This window comes from Patella vulgata, chromosome 2 (assembly GCF_932274485.2).
Source record: "Patella vulgata chromosome 2, xgPatVulg1.2, whole genome shotgun sequence".
Taxonomy (NCBI): domain Eukaryota; kingdom Metazoa; phylum Mollusca; class Gastropoda; family Patellidae; genus Patella; species Patella vulgata.
Genome location: NC_065880.2, coordinates 18,314,348 through 18,330,688, shown reverse-complemented (window position 1 = coordinate 18,330,688; position 16,341 = coordinate 18,314,348). Strand labels below are relative to the sequence as shown.

At 31.5% G+C, this 16,341-nt stretch overlaps 1 protein-coding gene across 2 annotated transcripts in view; it reads left to right on the top strand.

The window, feature by feature from the left end:
* Positions 1–518: 518 nt before the first annotated feature.
* The window catches only part of LOC126811819 (KH domain-containing RNA-binding protein qki.S), a 31,252-nt gene continuing 15,429 nt past the window's right edge, over positions 519–16,341 (top strand). For both annotated transcript variants that reach the window (XM_050537745.2, XM_050537746.2), the window contains exons 1-4: positions 519–757; positions 7,182–7,312; positions 10,231–10,347; positions 11,766–11,909. In XM_050537745.2, the coding sequence (XP_050393702.1) occupies positions 631–757; positions 7,182–7,312; positions 10,231–10,347; positions 11,766–11,909 (519 nt within the window). In that variant the 5' untranslated portion in view covers positions 519–630. The remainder of the gene's footprint in view (positions 758–7,181; positions 7,313–10,230; positions 10,348–11,765; positions 11,910–16,341) is intronic.

The following is a 16,341-nucleotide window of genomic DNA, read 5'->3' as shown; positions in this document are numbered from 1 at the left end:
TAACACAGTCAGATTCCATTTAAAATATTCTTTGTTGCAGGCGCTAGCACGATATGAACAACTTTGATAAGTACATGGAAGAATTTGCAGTAGTGTAGAAGTAAATCTATTCTCGGCCAATCGAAGAGGGTATACATAAACATAAACTGAAACTTAATGCAAGGCTAGCCAGGCAATTCATGCGCGCATCTTCAGCCCATTTGTCAACTTCTCCTGTCAAACTTTGCCGTCATAAAGATTTACGACAAGAAGGCCGACTTGCAAGTTGGGGGTCGAAGCCTGTTAATCCCGATACCAGCTCCTCGTTAAATCTATTGTTACGTGTCGGGGATAATAGGATTAACTCGATTTTACTGATTTACGTATACAACTAATTAGTGTTCTGGTTGTTTACTGTCCCATGATTGCAAACTCAACTTCATGTTTATACTTGATACGCCAAACATCACGCCCCTTCCCTTCAAACAATGTAGTCGTCCAAAAAGACGCATGCGCACATCCTCACACGTGTTCATAAACAAATTTTGATGGAAAGAGGGTAACACTAATAATAGCAAGTCTTGGTTTGTAGTTTGGATTCTAACCTTTCTTAACTCAGGTAGTTTGCTACAGAATTCAAAGCTTGTTAACATGGGGACTGAAACTAACAAAGATGATCGTAGTACGCCAGAGTACTTAGCCCAGTTACTTAAAGATAAAAAACAAATACAAGCTCTTCCAAACGTATTCGTTCATGTGGAAAAGCTTTTAGACGAAGGTAAGTTTCTTTTCAAAAGTTTGCAAATCGGATGATAAACAAAAATTCGGATGCAGCTTGGAATTGTGATAGTAATCTCGCTGCTGTGAAAAAGATAATATATCGCGAGAGACAGTCATAATCAAGTCGGTTCTATTTATAATTAGGGCTGTCGAAAGTGGAAGCCGGCGATGAAAGTTTTATTGTTGACGTTTGATCGTTCGTAAAAGTTATTTAACAAATGTTTTTGGTTATTTCAATATCACCATTGTATTTGTTTAACCCTCGGCGATTGAATAGTCGATAATTTAAAGAAGACTCTTGGAATAACAAAGTGTAAATTCTATTTTTACGCACAGACGCATCGCATTCCAACACACAGCCGAGCAAAGTTTTGGCAGCCATTTTGAAAACTTATACCCATCATAGCTGAGCTCATTTGTTAGTCAAAAGGGACACGCAAGTTGCTCGTCTAGATCTTGTTTCTATCTCAATGCCTTCAGGCGTTTACGCATGCGAGGCCACGAATGACAGCTACTGTCGACAGCCTTTAAAGACGCAAAAGCCTTTAGAAAAAGATAAAATATTACTGGGGATATCGGCTCACGCACATTTAGGTCTTGTTTTAACTCTGATAAGTACTAAAGTAACCTCGGATGTAGGCAAACCTAACACAAACATGAATTCCCTTACTTCCGTGTATTGGGTTATTTATGAATAATGAATGATAGTCCACTACAGAAGTACACGTATAATATTATACAATAAAATCTGTATGTTTGTGACATACACAAAAAGTAAAACATATGAAATAAAACAAACAATAGGCCTACTATACCAAAATAAACTTATTGTTTGTTTATCATAAACCTTGCCAATTATTTGACATCCAGTGTGAGTGAAACCTAATAATGATAATGGGATTAATTCCAATATTGCTAAATCACATATTAACTTAATCCTTATAAGACATATAGAAATAGATTTCACTAAAAATAAACACACTTGTATGGATATACCACTTCTGAATTTTTTTGATAAGATACCTGTATGTGTATTGAAACTGTGTATGTGTATTGAAACGTAGCATGTTAATAAAATTCAGAAGTAGTATATCCATACAAGTATGTTTATTTTCACATATTAACTGATAGATTCCATTCTTGTTTATGTGTTAATCCAATTGTGTAGTATTGACACACAAATCTTTAATGTGAGCCTTCTGTATCAAAAGGCTGTAAACCCCCTTCACACCTTATTCTTATTGCCAATAGATAACCGCTTTAATACATAGTTTAATCTTTTTAAATGCCAATATAGATGTTTGATATCAGTAATGGTGTATGAACTACCGATAATTTAAAATTTATCATTATGTAAATGTTTACTAATACATTGTGCTTGTGCCCCAACCTTTTTTCTTAATTTTGTTTTAATTAAGAATACATAATTAAATTCTAGATCTGATTAATAATGGTAACCTTATTCAAGTTTAGCGTTTTCTTTAATACATTTATTAATATTTTTAGAATGACACCTTTTATTGTATAATTGCCATAATCATTACTTACAAAAATATAATTGCATAGTAGAGCTGGGTATTAAAGTTGACTTATTAATTATCTATTGAGAATTCAAATCTCATTGACAATGGATGTTACAACATGGATTATGATGAGTGGATATCTGAGGTAATATTTTTAAAAGATTTTTTTTAATATTTTTTTGAAGATTATTAAAGGGACAATAACACTCTTGCTGGCTTGAAAGCTCCAGAAAATAAATAATATCTCTATCTAAGTACTAGATGTTTAAGTGTACTACCTGTTGTGTAAATTATCCATTACATCCTATTTTACTTGTCCAGAGGGTTCGAAAATATTTTTAAATCGAAGTTTCATTTGAAAAGGTATACGTTAGACGTTTCAAACCATTATATTGAATTTTTCAAAATTTTTAAATAAGGTGTGTTAAGATGAAATTTGTATCATCAATTAATTGGAATATTGTAAAATAGTACAATTTGTTGACCAGAATAAAGATTGGGACATATTATTCAGTTACAACAAGAGTGGTATTGAGCCTTTAAAGTACATATATTAATATTTGTGATTAAGATTAAAGTAGCTAAGTCTCTAACTCAATATCATCCAAAGTCTTACACGTTGAAAACACAAATTATTTGTCAGACAATTCAAATCAACGTTGATGTTGTGATCTTACCGGGAAAAGGTAGGCTTCTGATATCCAATATTTAAGACAAAATAAACATTTTACCATTGGTACACTGTACCATAGTGCGTTTCAGCGTCATTTGTAACAAGTGACCAGAAAGAACGAGGCTAGACATATTCCACTCCTCATGTCAAACGGTGATGCCTGGAGAGTATGCGCAATAGACTGGAATAACCAGACGCTGGAAATTGTTATTCGGTTGAGACTCATGCCGTATTTCGCTGGACATAACTGATTTGAAATTAGAGTCAAAACGAAAACAATTGAATGTAAATCAGTTTATATACAAACAGATTACATTATTATATGTGTTGCGACCCATTTGGGTCAATTTCTAGGTCCCAAAATTATAGTGATTTAGCTCCTTTAAATTCCATAATTTGTAGCCACCAATCTTTCTGTACTGTACTGAGTCAACTATTTTTATTGTACCATACGATAATACATGTATTTAGCAATAAGTTATGTGTACCCCTCAACCATTTTGTTTTGAGAACATTGATCCCAATAATTTATTCAATCTTCTTTTTTTTTTTTTTTGGGTGGGGGGGGGGAGCAGGGGTGCATACATGAACTGATAATCAAGGGGAGGGAGTACTACACACATAATTAAATAAGTGTTCGTTACTAGTGTGGTGAAATGAATGCGTTATTTATAAATTATTTGAATTTGAGCAATTGTGACATACATTATCATAAAATTGTTATGCAGAATTTTGAAAAAAAATTATAATCTTTACTACATGTATATTGTTCACCATGTACTACAATGTATGTTCCAAATCACCTCACTGAAACAGTGTGATCAGAAAGCATGCAACAAGTTTAATAACTGTAAAGGTTATGGTTTTACTTCTAGTGCATAAACCTACATACACAATTCTTATTATTGATACATCTACAATGTACATGTAGGTCAGTTCAATAATATAAAAATGTCATTATATATTTTAAAAAGTATACATATTTACATGGAAAAACTGTAAATCCATGAATGTGTATTTATTTTCATACATATGTACATGTAGAGTACATTATATTGTATGAATAACTGTAATGTTAATTTTCACATACAATGTACAAAAATTAAATATAGAGTGTATTGTTCTTTAATCCACTGTATAGTACAGTAATTCAAGACCCTTTTTTTTTTACATGTGTATTATAATCCAGTTGACATAATTTTACAGTATACACAATGCAGTCTTTATACATACGTATTTAGTATGCGAAATATTTTACATAAGTAGCAAATCTCTGTCTGTTGCTGTCCTTATCCTACTAGCACAGGCAGCAGTATTCTCTTCAACTTAGTTCTCCATACTAGATCCTGTATCTTATCTAAACATGCATGGCTGCATACACATCCTTTAATTTTATCTTCTTTGCTGGTTATAGAAAAACATCTATACGATTGTAGGCCTTCATGTACATGTAATGGAGATCTGCAGATATTTCATGGGAATTAAATTTATGAAAAAGTTTGTGATGATTGATAGGTAACATGTTCAGTTAGTCTAATTATATCTGCACATTATTTATGTACAGTTTATATGATTGGTCAATCCATTAACGAAAAGCACAATCTATGGAAATCCTTTGACCTCAGTTAGACACTCGATCAAACATCTGGATAAAGCATTTCATAATAATTTCACAAACATCTGTATCTCTGGTTTTGATTGGTCAAAAAACTCACAATCTGCAAAATGTTTAACACACCTTAGAAAGAAAAACATTACAAATGGATTAAACAATCGAAACAAAACAGATCAAAATTTTGGTACAGTTTTAATTAGACTAACTTATCATCTGGTAACATGCTACATTAAGAGACATGCATTTGCATGAAAACTTCAGCAGGTTACAAAAATATGTAACTATACATCATAGACATTCATGTTTTATTCAGGATTGTCTATCATCCATTCCATCTTACAGATGTCAGAATGTTTCTTTGTAAATGGTATTATTCTGGATTGACAACTCTTGTTGATTGACCCAAAGGGAGTTTTTCTTCTAATCCGTCCTGACAAGAAGGATGTCAGTCTAACAAATTCTGGTCTTGACACAGTGAAATTTAGGCTTGGATATACTCATTCGTGCATAATTGTCTTGTCAACAGAACGTTGTTGTTATATTTGCAAACATAATTCTGAATGAACCTGGGCTCTGTAAGACAGGAGTTTGGTGATTGTGAATTTCTGATTGAAAATAAGGAAAGCATGACAAAACAAGGATATTAGCAAGCCATGTGTCAACCCTATTAGAAACCTACATGTAGGTGTGTTCTATCTGTTAGTTCAGTAATGGTTTTAAAAAGAAACCCCCATTATAGTTTGTGTGATGAATTGGGTTCAGAATTAAACTTGGCACACAACTACAATACACTATTAGCATACATGAATTTACATTGTGAGAACTGATAAGTCAGCCAAGATCAATACAAATACATGTAATATCACACTCTGAATTTAAATAGACTGATTTTATGATTTGTTAGTCATATATCAATTCTATTGAAATTGATGGAATCCAAGACAGAGAGTATTCTATGATATAGTGTAAAGGGGTTTTCCCAGTTCTGAGATTTTCATCTATATTTGATTGCATAAAACAATCCCCTTTTGTTGGTTTTCAGTGCAATGATTGGAAATGATTGGTTTCTATTGTTGTTATTGGCTTTCCCCTGAATTCCATTACAGGTCATTGGAGACCTCACCTACACCTAGGACTGCTAATTTAAACATGCATGAATATTTATAAGCTTTCAAATTCCCACACCAATTTCTGTTTAATTCTGTACATTTTACATGCCAATTTCAATGAATGCATGATGTAGTGCCAATCTTCGACAGTTGAATAATGATGGGGGGATCAATTTGTGACCGAGCCAGACTAAAGATCTTTAAGCACTCTCCGGAATAGATTGGTTTTGTTTGTTTTTGACGCCTGTGATGTTTACATGTAAATTTGTTGTCTGTTTACAATGCACACCATCAGATGCGAGTGCGACAGATGCATATAAAGTTTTTCTATAAATGCACATCTGGTGGTTAAATTGACAGTTGCAGCACATGTAACTAACATTGTAGAATGATAAAGATTTAATCAACTTAACCGACTATTAAAAATTTTATCATCATTGCTAATTTATAATCCTGTTTTAAATATGTACAATATCTTGAGGATATATAAGTAGACCCATGTCCATTATTTAGTTGTTACAGTTACACACCTACAGTACATGTACTTTAATTATGATCTTGTGGAAAATCAATCTCACATAATTTCAACACAGAGTTAATTAAGCAGTTTTCTGGTTTCTAAGAGGAGCATATTCCATTAAAATAATCAATAATATTTTTAGCTTTTAATGGAGTCAAATTAAAACATCTTTTATTGCCTTCTATGTATTTAACTACAAGTACACAGCGTAAAATCAGAATTTAACTCTTTGTGGTAGGCCTACATGTACCTTTAACTTCCATCTTTATTTTTCAAATACATTTGTATGCAGTGGGTTGTCAAATACATTTATCTATGTCTCTGGGGAATTACTTGTGGGCTGTATAGGGGAAATTAGATGTGATTTTTTTCTCCTTCATTCTGTAAACTAGTGCCAACCAATTTTATTAACTTTAGAGGTTTCTTTCGCCAATTGGCATAATTGAAGACATATTGTGTGTACAATTAGAGCCAGCTATCATGTCTATCAAAGATTTGTTTTCACTAAATGTATGTAATGTATATGATTGGCAACACTGCCTAACAGCTTCTGGAATTGGTTTGGTCAAAACCTAGACCATGGGATTGGGAATATATGTACCACTGTTGGATGGAGGCAGCCTACTATTTCAATATTATGCTGAAAACCAAAAATCCTATATCAGTTTTAAAGCAAGGATTCCAAGTTTTCCAACAGTTAAATTTTGTTGACTGTTAATACAAAAGAGAAGGTGTGAAAGACTGTCTGGAGCCGAGGATAAGTGTTTGCCTTTAGCTATGACAAAATGTACATGTGTACCAAGGCTATTGCCCTCAAAGAATTTGTTTAAAATGACAAAATGTCATCAAGATGTATCAGTGTATAGTAAAACATGTATATATATAGTAAATGAGTGTTGGGTCACTTTGGGTGTTTACAAAATGCCAGGGATGATTTTGGCTGTTTATTGGTTACTAAATGTTATTTCTATATGTTTTTCAGAAATTAATAAAGTAAGAATCTCCCTCTTTCATCACAAATCCAACAGAGAACCATTAGAATTACCCACAAATGAAGGAGCAGTTGTGACATTATCAGAAAAAATATATGTTCCTGCAAAAGAACATCCAGAGGTAAGTAATCTTGAAGAAGTTTTAAAACATTTCAACGTGTGGAATGCAGTGGGTTTAATGAATGGATATAGATAGCAGTAAAGTAGCTGATTCGCTCAACATTCTTTGGTAAAAACTGTCTGAAGAACAGGCGAAAAATGTTATGTGCAATAAACGTGTATTACAAAAACAGGCCATTAACTTCAGCTGATGATCCAAGACCCCAAATTTCAAGATAGTTATTTTTTGAAAATCTTTTGAAGTGGTAGAGTGAAGCGGTTAAATATTTCACACCTTTAGTTTATTGATCTTAAAACACACAACCGTACAACTGACAGGGATATTATAAGACTTAACATGATGTATGCTAAGTGTTGAAATACATAAATGTAGCTTCTTCTCCAGTAAGAACAATTTCTTTGTTCTCACTTGTTGGTGATATATTATTGACCAGCTACTACATGTAGTTGTTGGCTTTTAGTATTTAACACCTGAGAGAAATTTGTCAATTCAGCCAACTGTTTTACTACAAAAAACCTGTCATAATTTTTGCCAATGTTCTCGGAAGGTTAATTACTTTAATTCCATTTAAATATTAAATTTTTACGCTTGGTGAAATCTCATTGAAGGAATTGAGTTTTTTTTCTATTTCTGGGGAGATATTATGGTGTGAAAAATTTTAATTGAAAATACTAAGCTGCTCAACTAAGTTATAATTTTCTTGAGTCACACCATTCATCAGAAGACTCATGAAGAGTTACATTCCATTGGTCAACTTTTGACATGCCTTCTCCGTAGAAGATTATGACTAATCTAAAGTAACTTTAGCAGTCAGAAAGATTAAGTGACAATGAACATAATCCTAAGAAATACAAAAGAAGCTTGGCCACTGATTGTTGTTAAGTTAATAGTAAATGAGAGGGGAAGCGTTGACCATGCTGATGAATGTTTACTTTTTGGTGTAGTCGGATAGTTGTACACATCTGCTTCAAACCTTCAGCTCTTTCTCTCACATGTGTGTGTAGAATTTTTCTTGTAAAGTAAACTCTCATTTTCCTGCCATTAACAAACTATGTCTGGTTGAATTCTTAGTTCAACACGACTTCCTATATACTTCCTTCTCCTATTTTCCTACGCTCATTAAGATGGTATCTGATGTCTGACTGGCTACCAGATACCCCATCTTGGTACGGCCATTCCACATTTTATTATCTTCATCAGAACTCATTTCATCTGAGCAAATTGACTTAATCTTCGCTCATTTCGGCTTTAAAACTCAATCTGACTTTGGTTAATTTGATGTTATTGTTTAACATAAGTAGAAAATAAAAATGTTGTTGTAGATCAATCGATATTAAACCATTATGTAAAAGCTATGTACACTTAGTCTTGGAAGGAAACATGATTTCCTTTATTTGCCTAAAAAGTAAAAGCAATTCGAAAGAAAGCCAAATGTTCCACCTTGCGCCTCAGAGACGATCAAAACATGAAACTGAATAATTCAGATAAATAGAGTGAAGATATCTGATGTAACATGTTCATGTAAGAATGTGGTTATGGTTTTCTTGGATATAATTTAAATTTTATCAGGATTTTCTATACATTTGTATATTTAATCATCTATTTTTCTGATCTATTATCAGTATTTACATGTAACACATGTTGTAATGAGCTACTCTTTGCTTTTATATAGTTTTGATATAAGATTAGAATGACTGCAACAATATTTTATAAAACAATTTCATTAATTAATTGCTAAGAAAGAAGATAATTATTCCTAATCATCAGCAATCTACATACATGTATTACTACTATTGGGAATTCCTAATCATTTGCAATCTACATGTTCCACCATGTTCATGCTCCGTAAGCGTCTAGAATTCCTGCTAATTGAATCACCAGTCATAATTTTCCTAAAGAAAAAAAGTTAAATTTTAAGTGAGATATAATGATCCATTCTCCCATAAAAACACAACAGTCCAAAATAGTGTGGATGACTAAAAGTTGTAATATAATACAGTTATCTAGAAAACTTTCACAGACATTTCTGTTAATTCAATTAGTTTCTTAATGTCAGACAGTTTCCACATTCCACTCTGTAATTGTTCTTTGTGGAAATTATTCCATTTTCATGTTTAGGCAACCAATTTTAATTTATAATACGCAGAAACCTTGTACATGTATCAGGATATCTACATGTATTTAAAAAGAAAAATTGTATATAAACCCCAAAAAAGTACTAGTGAATAAGATTGATACATTGTAAAATGGCTAAAAAAACCATAAAAGATAAACTAAAAACCACATTATATATAGTGCCAAATATCACAAATGTTTCTTACCTTGAGAGCCAATATTTTCAAAATGATAAAAAAAACTTGAATTAAACCTAAATTAATGCACTACTGTTCTTAAAGGACATAATATAATGCCAAAACTAAAATAGCCTATTTTGATCATGTTTTTCTTGTTTTGTAGATGTGTCAATATTGATATCATTATATAATCACATCACTGATCTTAAAAAGAAATTCTGTTCTCCACAGACAATCTGACACAGATCCTATTTCATTTTGTTTTTTATAGCTCAAAATTTCATTTTACTTGTCTTCACTCTTCACAACACAAGGATCTGGAAGAGTTGTTATACATGTATAACCTGCGTTCTAGTTAATGTGAGGGATTAGCCAATGAAACGATCTGCTACGGCGGATTGATTAATCAATGCCTGGCATCATAGGGTCAAATGCCGCTCATATGACCCCTGACATGACCTTCCACTATATCCGGTCAGATCTTCATATAGTGTAGGCCATCTAAAATATAAAAAAAAACGAAACGAAATATAGATCTGTATTTTAATTTGATTGCCCCACAGATAAATATCAATACTAAACTTAACAATATATCTTAATTTTAACTTCTTTTTTTTTTTTCAGTTTAATTTTGTGGGTCGGATATTGGGTCCGCGGGGTATGACAGCTAAAGAGTTAGAACAATATACAGGATGTAAAGTTATGGTTCGGGGTAAAGGCTCAATGAGGGATAAGAAAAAGGTATGTTATAAGGTTGATAATACATGTACATACTCTTTCTTTTAAGTTGGTTTAAACATCATGATGTTGCACTAGATTCACATTTTTCAGCTAAAGTTAAAACAAAAACAATCTTTATTAAGTTTAGAGAATTTGTCAAGAGATATGTTTGAACATTTTCTTCAATTTAATGTGCATGTATAAAAATGCCCAAGAGATGATTATCCCTTCAATACGGACTAGAAGATTCTTGTTCGTACCTCTTAGTGAACACCAACAGAGATTTATTTGATGATCTATGTTGTATTATGGGTTTTAATGAGTCTTTGATATGGATAGGGTTTGTCTATTTAGCACTTTATAAGGCATGTAAAATATTATTTGAATTACAATGTTTTGAAAATATTGAACTTTGATAAATGTCTCAAGAAGGTGGAGTTTGCATGTACAGTCTTATAACCAAATCTCACTAATGCAGTGTTTCTAGTAGATTTTGAAATTATTGAAAGACATCAGTCTATTTAAATATGAAAGTCATGGAAACAAAGCTTTGTTCTGGCTAAGTTTGTTGTCTGCTCAAAATATCCTCTTAAATGTACTGAAATTATTTGCAGATCTTTATTTGCATGAAGTGTTTTTTTATTATTTGAATGGTTCGTGACATATGATTTCACAAAGACAAATTATCAATAACTTAAAGCCTGTGAAATCAAAGTAAAGAGCGTTAACAAATATTACACTCTTCATTAAACATGGTGAACAGAAATGATTTGATTTTTCCTTTTTCACACTGTGTGTGTTAACGTGAGAAAATTCTTTGATACAAGATTTCATGGAACGTCAAGATAGTTTAAAGTGGCACTACTTGGATTGTTTTAACTGCCAACCCCGTGTAAATTATATAATAAAGTACATACATGATATTTGTAAATGGTATAATTGTCCAGACCCAATGCTGTGCGGAAGTAATTTTCAATTCCTGTGACCATTGAAAAGCAAATTGTCATTTTTCATGAATATTTCTAAAAGCATGTGATTTTACTTTAATATCATGAATATACAGTGATGGCTGTTGTAATGAAATGACTGCATTTGAAAGTACTCAACACCAGTTCTGGGTGTCTAGATATTCTTGATCCGGAGTGAACATCTGCAGAATTCAAAAGTAAAAATGTCAGATGGAAGTGGTCTTTAGAGGATAAGCTTATAAAGTGCACATAGGTTATTAATATACACAAGCGTTTGGACACTTAAGACCTAATACAACTGCCTTTACGAAATCTGCTCTGCACATATTGCAGGATTCTTTATGAAGGTTTAAAATTAGATCCCACTTTATAAACATGATCTAATAAAAGAATGGTTCAATTATATTATTGTAAAGGGTAGAATGTTTATTCTGCATTGCTTTAACAGCCTTCTTACTTCATTGATTGTAGGAAGAACAAAATCGGGGTAAAGCAAATTGGGAACATTTAAATGAAGAATTACATGTACTAATAACAGTTGAAGACACAAGGAAACGTGCTGAATTAAAATTACAGAAAGCAACAGAAGAAGTTAAAAAGTTATTAGTACCAGCAGTAAGTGATATTCTTATATCTGCCATGTTGAATACAGAAATTATAATCAAATACTACAGTTACACATTTTCTCACTAAATATGGAGTGTAATGTTTATATATTTACACTAAGAATTCTCAAGAAATCAGATAAAATGTTAGTATTTTGGTAATCTGGACCAATTTCATCCATATTCAAAATGGTTTTTTTTCTTTCTTATGAATATATAACTATTTCATTCACAATACAAAAAAAAGACAACTATAAATATCTTTTATTTAAAATGTAACTTAACAAATGACAAATATTTATCTTTTGAATTGGATATGTAAAAAGAAAATTGATATAGAGTTTAGTTTTGAGAAATTTTTAAAGAGACTCAAGAGGATTAAATTGTGGGTATTTTAATTAAATTCTTTCATCAGGATGTTCTCTAGGTGTTAATATGTGATCACATATTTGGAGGCTGTGTTGTCAATAGAACGTAATCTCAACTTTATCTAGACAATTGATTGCACCGAGATGGTGTTATCTTTTCCTATCTCCTTCAGATGTCTTAAATAAACATCATCCGGCTTTCTTAGATTGTTGCCTTTATTTCGTGGTAGCTGACAAAAGCTGTCTCAGTGTTGCTTTTCATCCTTATATCATATCTCACAACACATGGCACCTAATTTCAGAAAGAATATGAAATAGGCCTGTGATGGAATTGATCTTGCTGGTTATTTATTTACTTATTAAATTAATATAGTAAAATATTTTGCCAAATTATTAGAACAAAAAATAATTCGCTAGAATACTGTCAAAAAATATTCTGGTATTTATTTTAGGAAAATTGGCAATATCGTAACTTTTAATGCAGCTGTATAGGTGTTTATTATGATATAAACAACGCAATTTGATCATATGTTCATAGCATATTATTTATATAAATGTACATCAGATGTTTGATCAAGTTTTCCCCAGTTGCATAAACCAAGATTGAAAATTTGTCAAATAGCTGGTAAAGTGAGCCAAATGTTAGCCTGGGGTTAGTGTGACAAGTGTTGTGAGTTAATTCATGGAATTTAAGTGAGTAAAACCAAGTCAATCATTACAACAGTTTAGTAGCCAATACCAACAAAACAACCGGCTTATTCCCCTCACTACCTGTGCTACGACTAACGTCAACGCTTTCTTTGGCGGGTTAACAACAGACGGGTGTTTGAGAAGGGTTTTGAAGGCATTATTTATTCAGCGAAGATTTTCTGTTTTTAAAAACTATTTATTTATAGTTATGGTGATTACGTGATAAAAAAGAAGGCATCTCATCATAGATTAGTGTTATGATTGGAAACAGCATGTTATTTAGACAAGATCACTGGTTTATGTCTTTAATAAATGTAGTAGTACATGTAGTAGCTAAGTAATAACTGCTGCTTCCACTGAGGGTGATATCACTAAACAACCTTAATAAATACAAGATATTTTTGTTTATAGATTTTATTTCTGGCTAGATTTCTGAAAAGTTTTCGATCTTGATAATGTTAAATGTTAAACTTTACTTATAGAATTTTCATTGATTAGTTAGATATGGTTTTGGTAATAGTACAAATTACTAACTTGTCTTTGTATATGGTGGAAGATACTATCCTGTCTGTGAGATCTTTGTGATATTTATAGGCCTGGCCTACTTCATGCTGATAAAATATCTTGATTTAGACTCCTTTTATGGAATATTTGTCATGCCGAGTTTTAAATCTCTGGATAAGATTTGTTTATATTGAATTTGATAGTAAGATCCTCCATTACCACAAAACATCGTAAGAGAAATAGGAGTTACTCAATACCTCAGATACAAAACTAGTTGTATAATTTCATGAAGCTATACAGAGCTCAATTTTCTTTTGATCTTGAAATTTTTAAAACTTACTGTTTATTATTCGATCAAGATTGTTTACAAAGCTTGTGGTTTTGAGTTTAGAGTAATATTAGACAAAATAAATACAATTTGCATAAAATTTAACATATTAAATGAATTATGAAACAAAGTAGAGAACTTGATCAAACTATATTTTAAGATATGGCAGCCATATTGTTTCCCCAGATGTTGGCCTATTTTCGGATACTTTCTGGGAGCCTGGTTGGAATTTTTTTTACAGGCTTTAGTGCATAGTTTGTTGTACACACTGATTAAGTTAACTATTAGACGCTCAGCTTAATAATGGCAGACAGCCCTACTCTGATGTGATTGATGCCAGTCAGCTGTTCAAGAGAATATTTCTGATATAATGACTACCAATTTTTATCAGTTCATTAAATTTAAAGATACCATGTTTAGATACATATGGGAAACATTTCTCAGTAAGACTCAGTAAGAGGTACATGTGTCTGTTTTTGCTTTGCTTGGGAAAAATGTGTCTTAGCTGGTAATTCAGATCATACTCTACAGGCTTTGTTTGTTAAAAAGAAAACCGATAAAAAAAATTCCTGTATAAAATTGAAAAAGGAACGCTTGTATACATGGCATCGTAGACAGAAAGTAAACATCATGTATTATGTAAATGTTATACGATCATGGTGTTTAAGTTTTAAGAGTGATGGAAAGAGGTCATGTTGTCTGCACAGTTATAAGAAGTAAATTATTTCGCTTGACTGACACTTTCATTCAAACTTTAAGTAAGAAATGTACACTTCATAAAACTAATTCCCTCACACTAAATTCACACAACTGTTGTAATTTCATTAGGTTTTAAAATCAACTGTATATTTGCTTTAAATAAGGTTTCTAAACAAATACACTAACTATTTCGTAACAGATGAATAAGTTTCAAGTGTGTCTGGAGCAAAAGTAAATTATAATTGCCAATAGAATAGAGATCAGTTTTTACATTTTCATTTTTCTGCCTTCATGACTTTGTGTTTACCGGTAATGACATTCATTTGTATAGACCATTGATAGGATAGGCAGATGGATATGAGTATATTTCATTGTCCTCTTGTTGTGCAGTGTAATGTCATTGAAGTTCAGGAGTATGAAAATTTAGTTAAACAGAGAAACTTCATTATTGTCTATACCGAAACCTACATGTATAATACTGTATATAAGTTTGTATTACCCAAAAAGCTGCTTGAATTAGAATCAAGGTTTGTTACAAACTGTTATCTGTCCTTGATTCATTATCCTAGAAATTTCTATTAAAATTATCATGTACAAGTGTAAAAGCTGATGACAGCTATAAGACAGATCTTTGTGTATTTTAACCCCAAGCACATAAAGTTATTTATATTTAGATATTTTGTAGATATTTTTAGTAAATACCACAACACCAACAAACAACAGGAAATAAATAAATAGTTTTAAGATGTGATGTACAATAATATACCTGTACACATGATATACACATGTATAAATGCACTTTGTAAAGATTTCATATTGTTGACATTCGAATCTGCATGTTCTTAAGATTTACATTGAATTAAAATTACAGACCGAAGGGTTATCTAAAGACCGCTTAATGAACATTAAATAAATGAATTTTCAGTTCAATTTCAAATCCTTGCGGGCAATTTCATCTTTTATGAATGATTTTCAATCTTAAAGTTTTTATGGTTAAAGGGACATTCAATCAAACAAATTTTATTGTTGAGAATTTGCAGGCCACACAAGTAAGTTTCTGCATGGTGAAATGATTACTGTCATGTTTTTAAAATTAAGTTTAAAAAAACATATTGCAGGCTTAATACCTGATCCCAAGGAACTAAAAACATTGACTGATGAACAGACATGTGTTAATAAGTTATAACTTCTGCTACTGCTCTGTTGTATTCTGTATCAGCTGTGGAATTAACTGTCGAACTACTCTATATAATAAGAAGTTATAAATTAAGACTCTAGATTTAGTGTCAGCTTAGTAAAAGAAAATATGAGAATCTAAACTTACGATTAAAGAGGAATTAGAAATCAGATTTTTTTTTTTTTTTTTCTATTAGTCATGAATTGACAAAATATTTATATCAGCCTTGTTTAAATTAAATTGCATGCAAAATTTTAGAGAGATCTATCAATCTACAACTGAGATGTACAAGTTTTAAGATTGTGTATTAGTCATACATATTATAGCATATTGACACAGATAAACAATCTATTGATTCAAGTAGATCCATTCTTGAACTTCTGATAATTATCTTAGTGTAAGGTTATTTATTCTATGAATTTAAATTAGATATATTTTCGTTTTGAAAATTCTAATGCCTCATTAGGCATTACTTTAGTGTTGGAATGTCATGTAAGTCACTTGCATTTTTATTTTTATTTATTCATGCGTGTATACTTAGTTTTAATTATATTGAAAGACATGTAGATGTACTTATTACCTATGTTATCATCATCATCTTAAAGCCTTGAGGCGAGTGATCAGAATGACCTCAAATAGAAATATGATCTTCTCCTCATTACTTATTCTATATAGC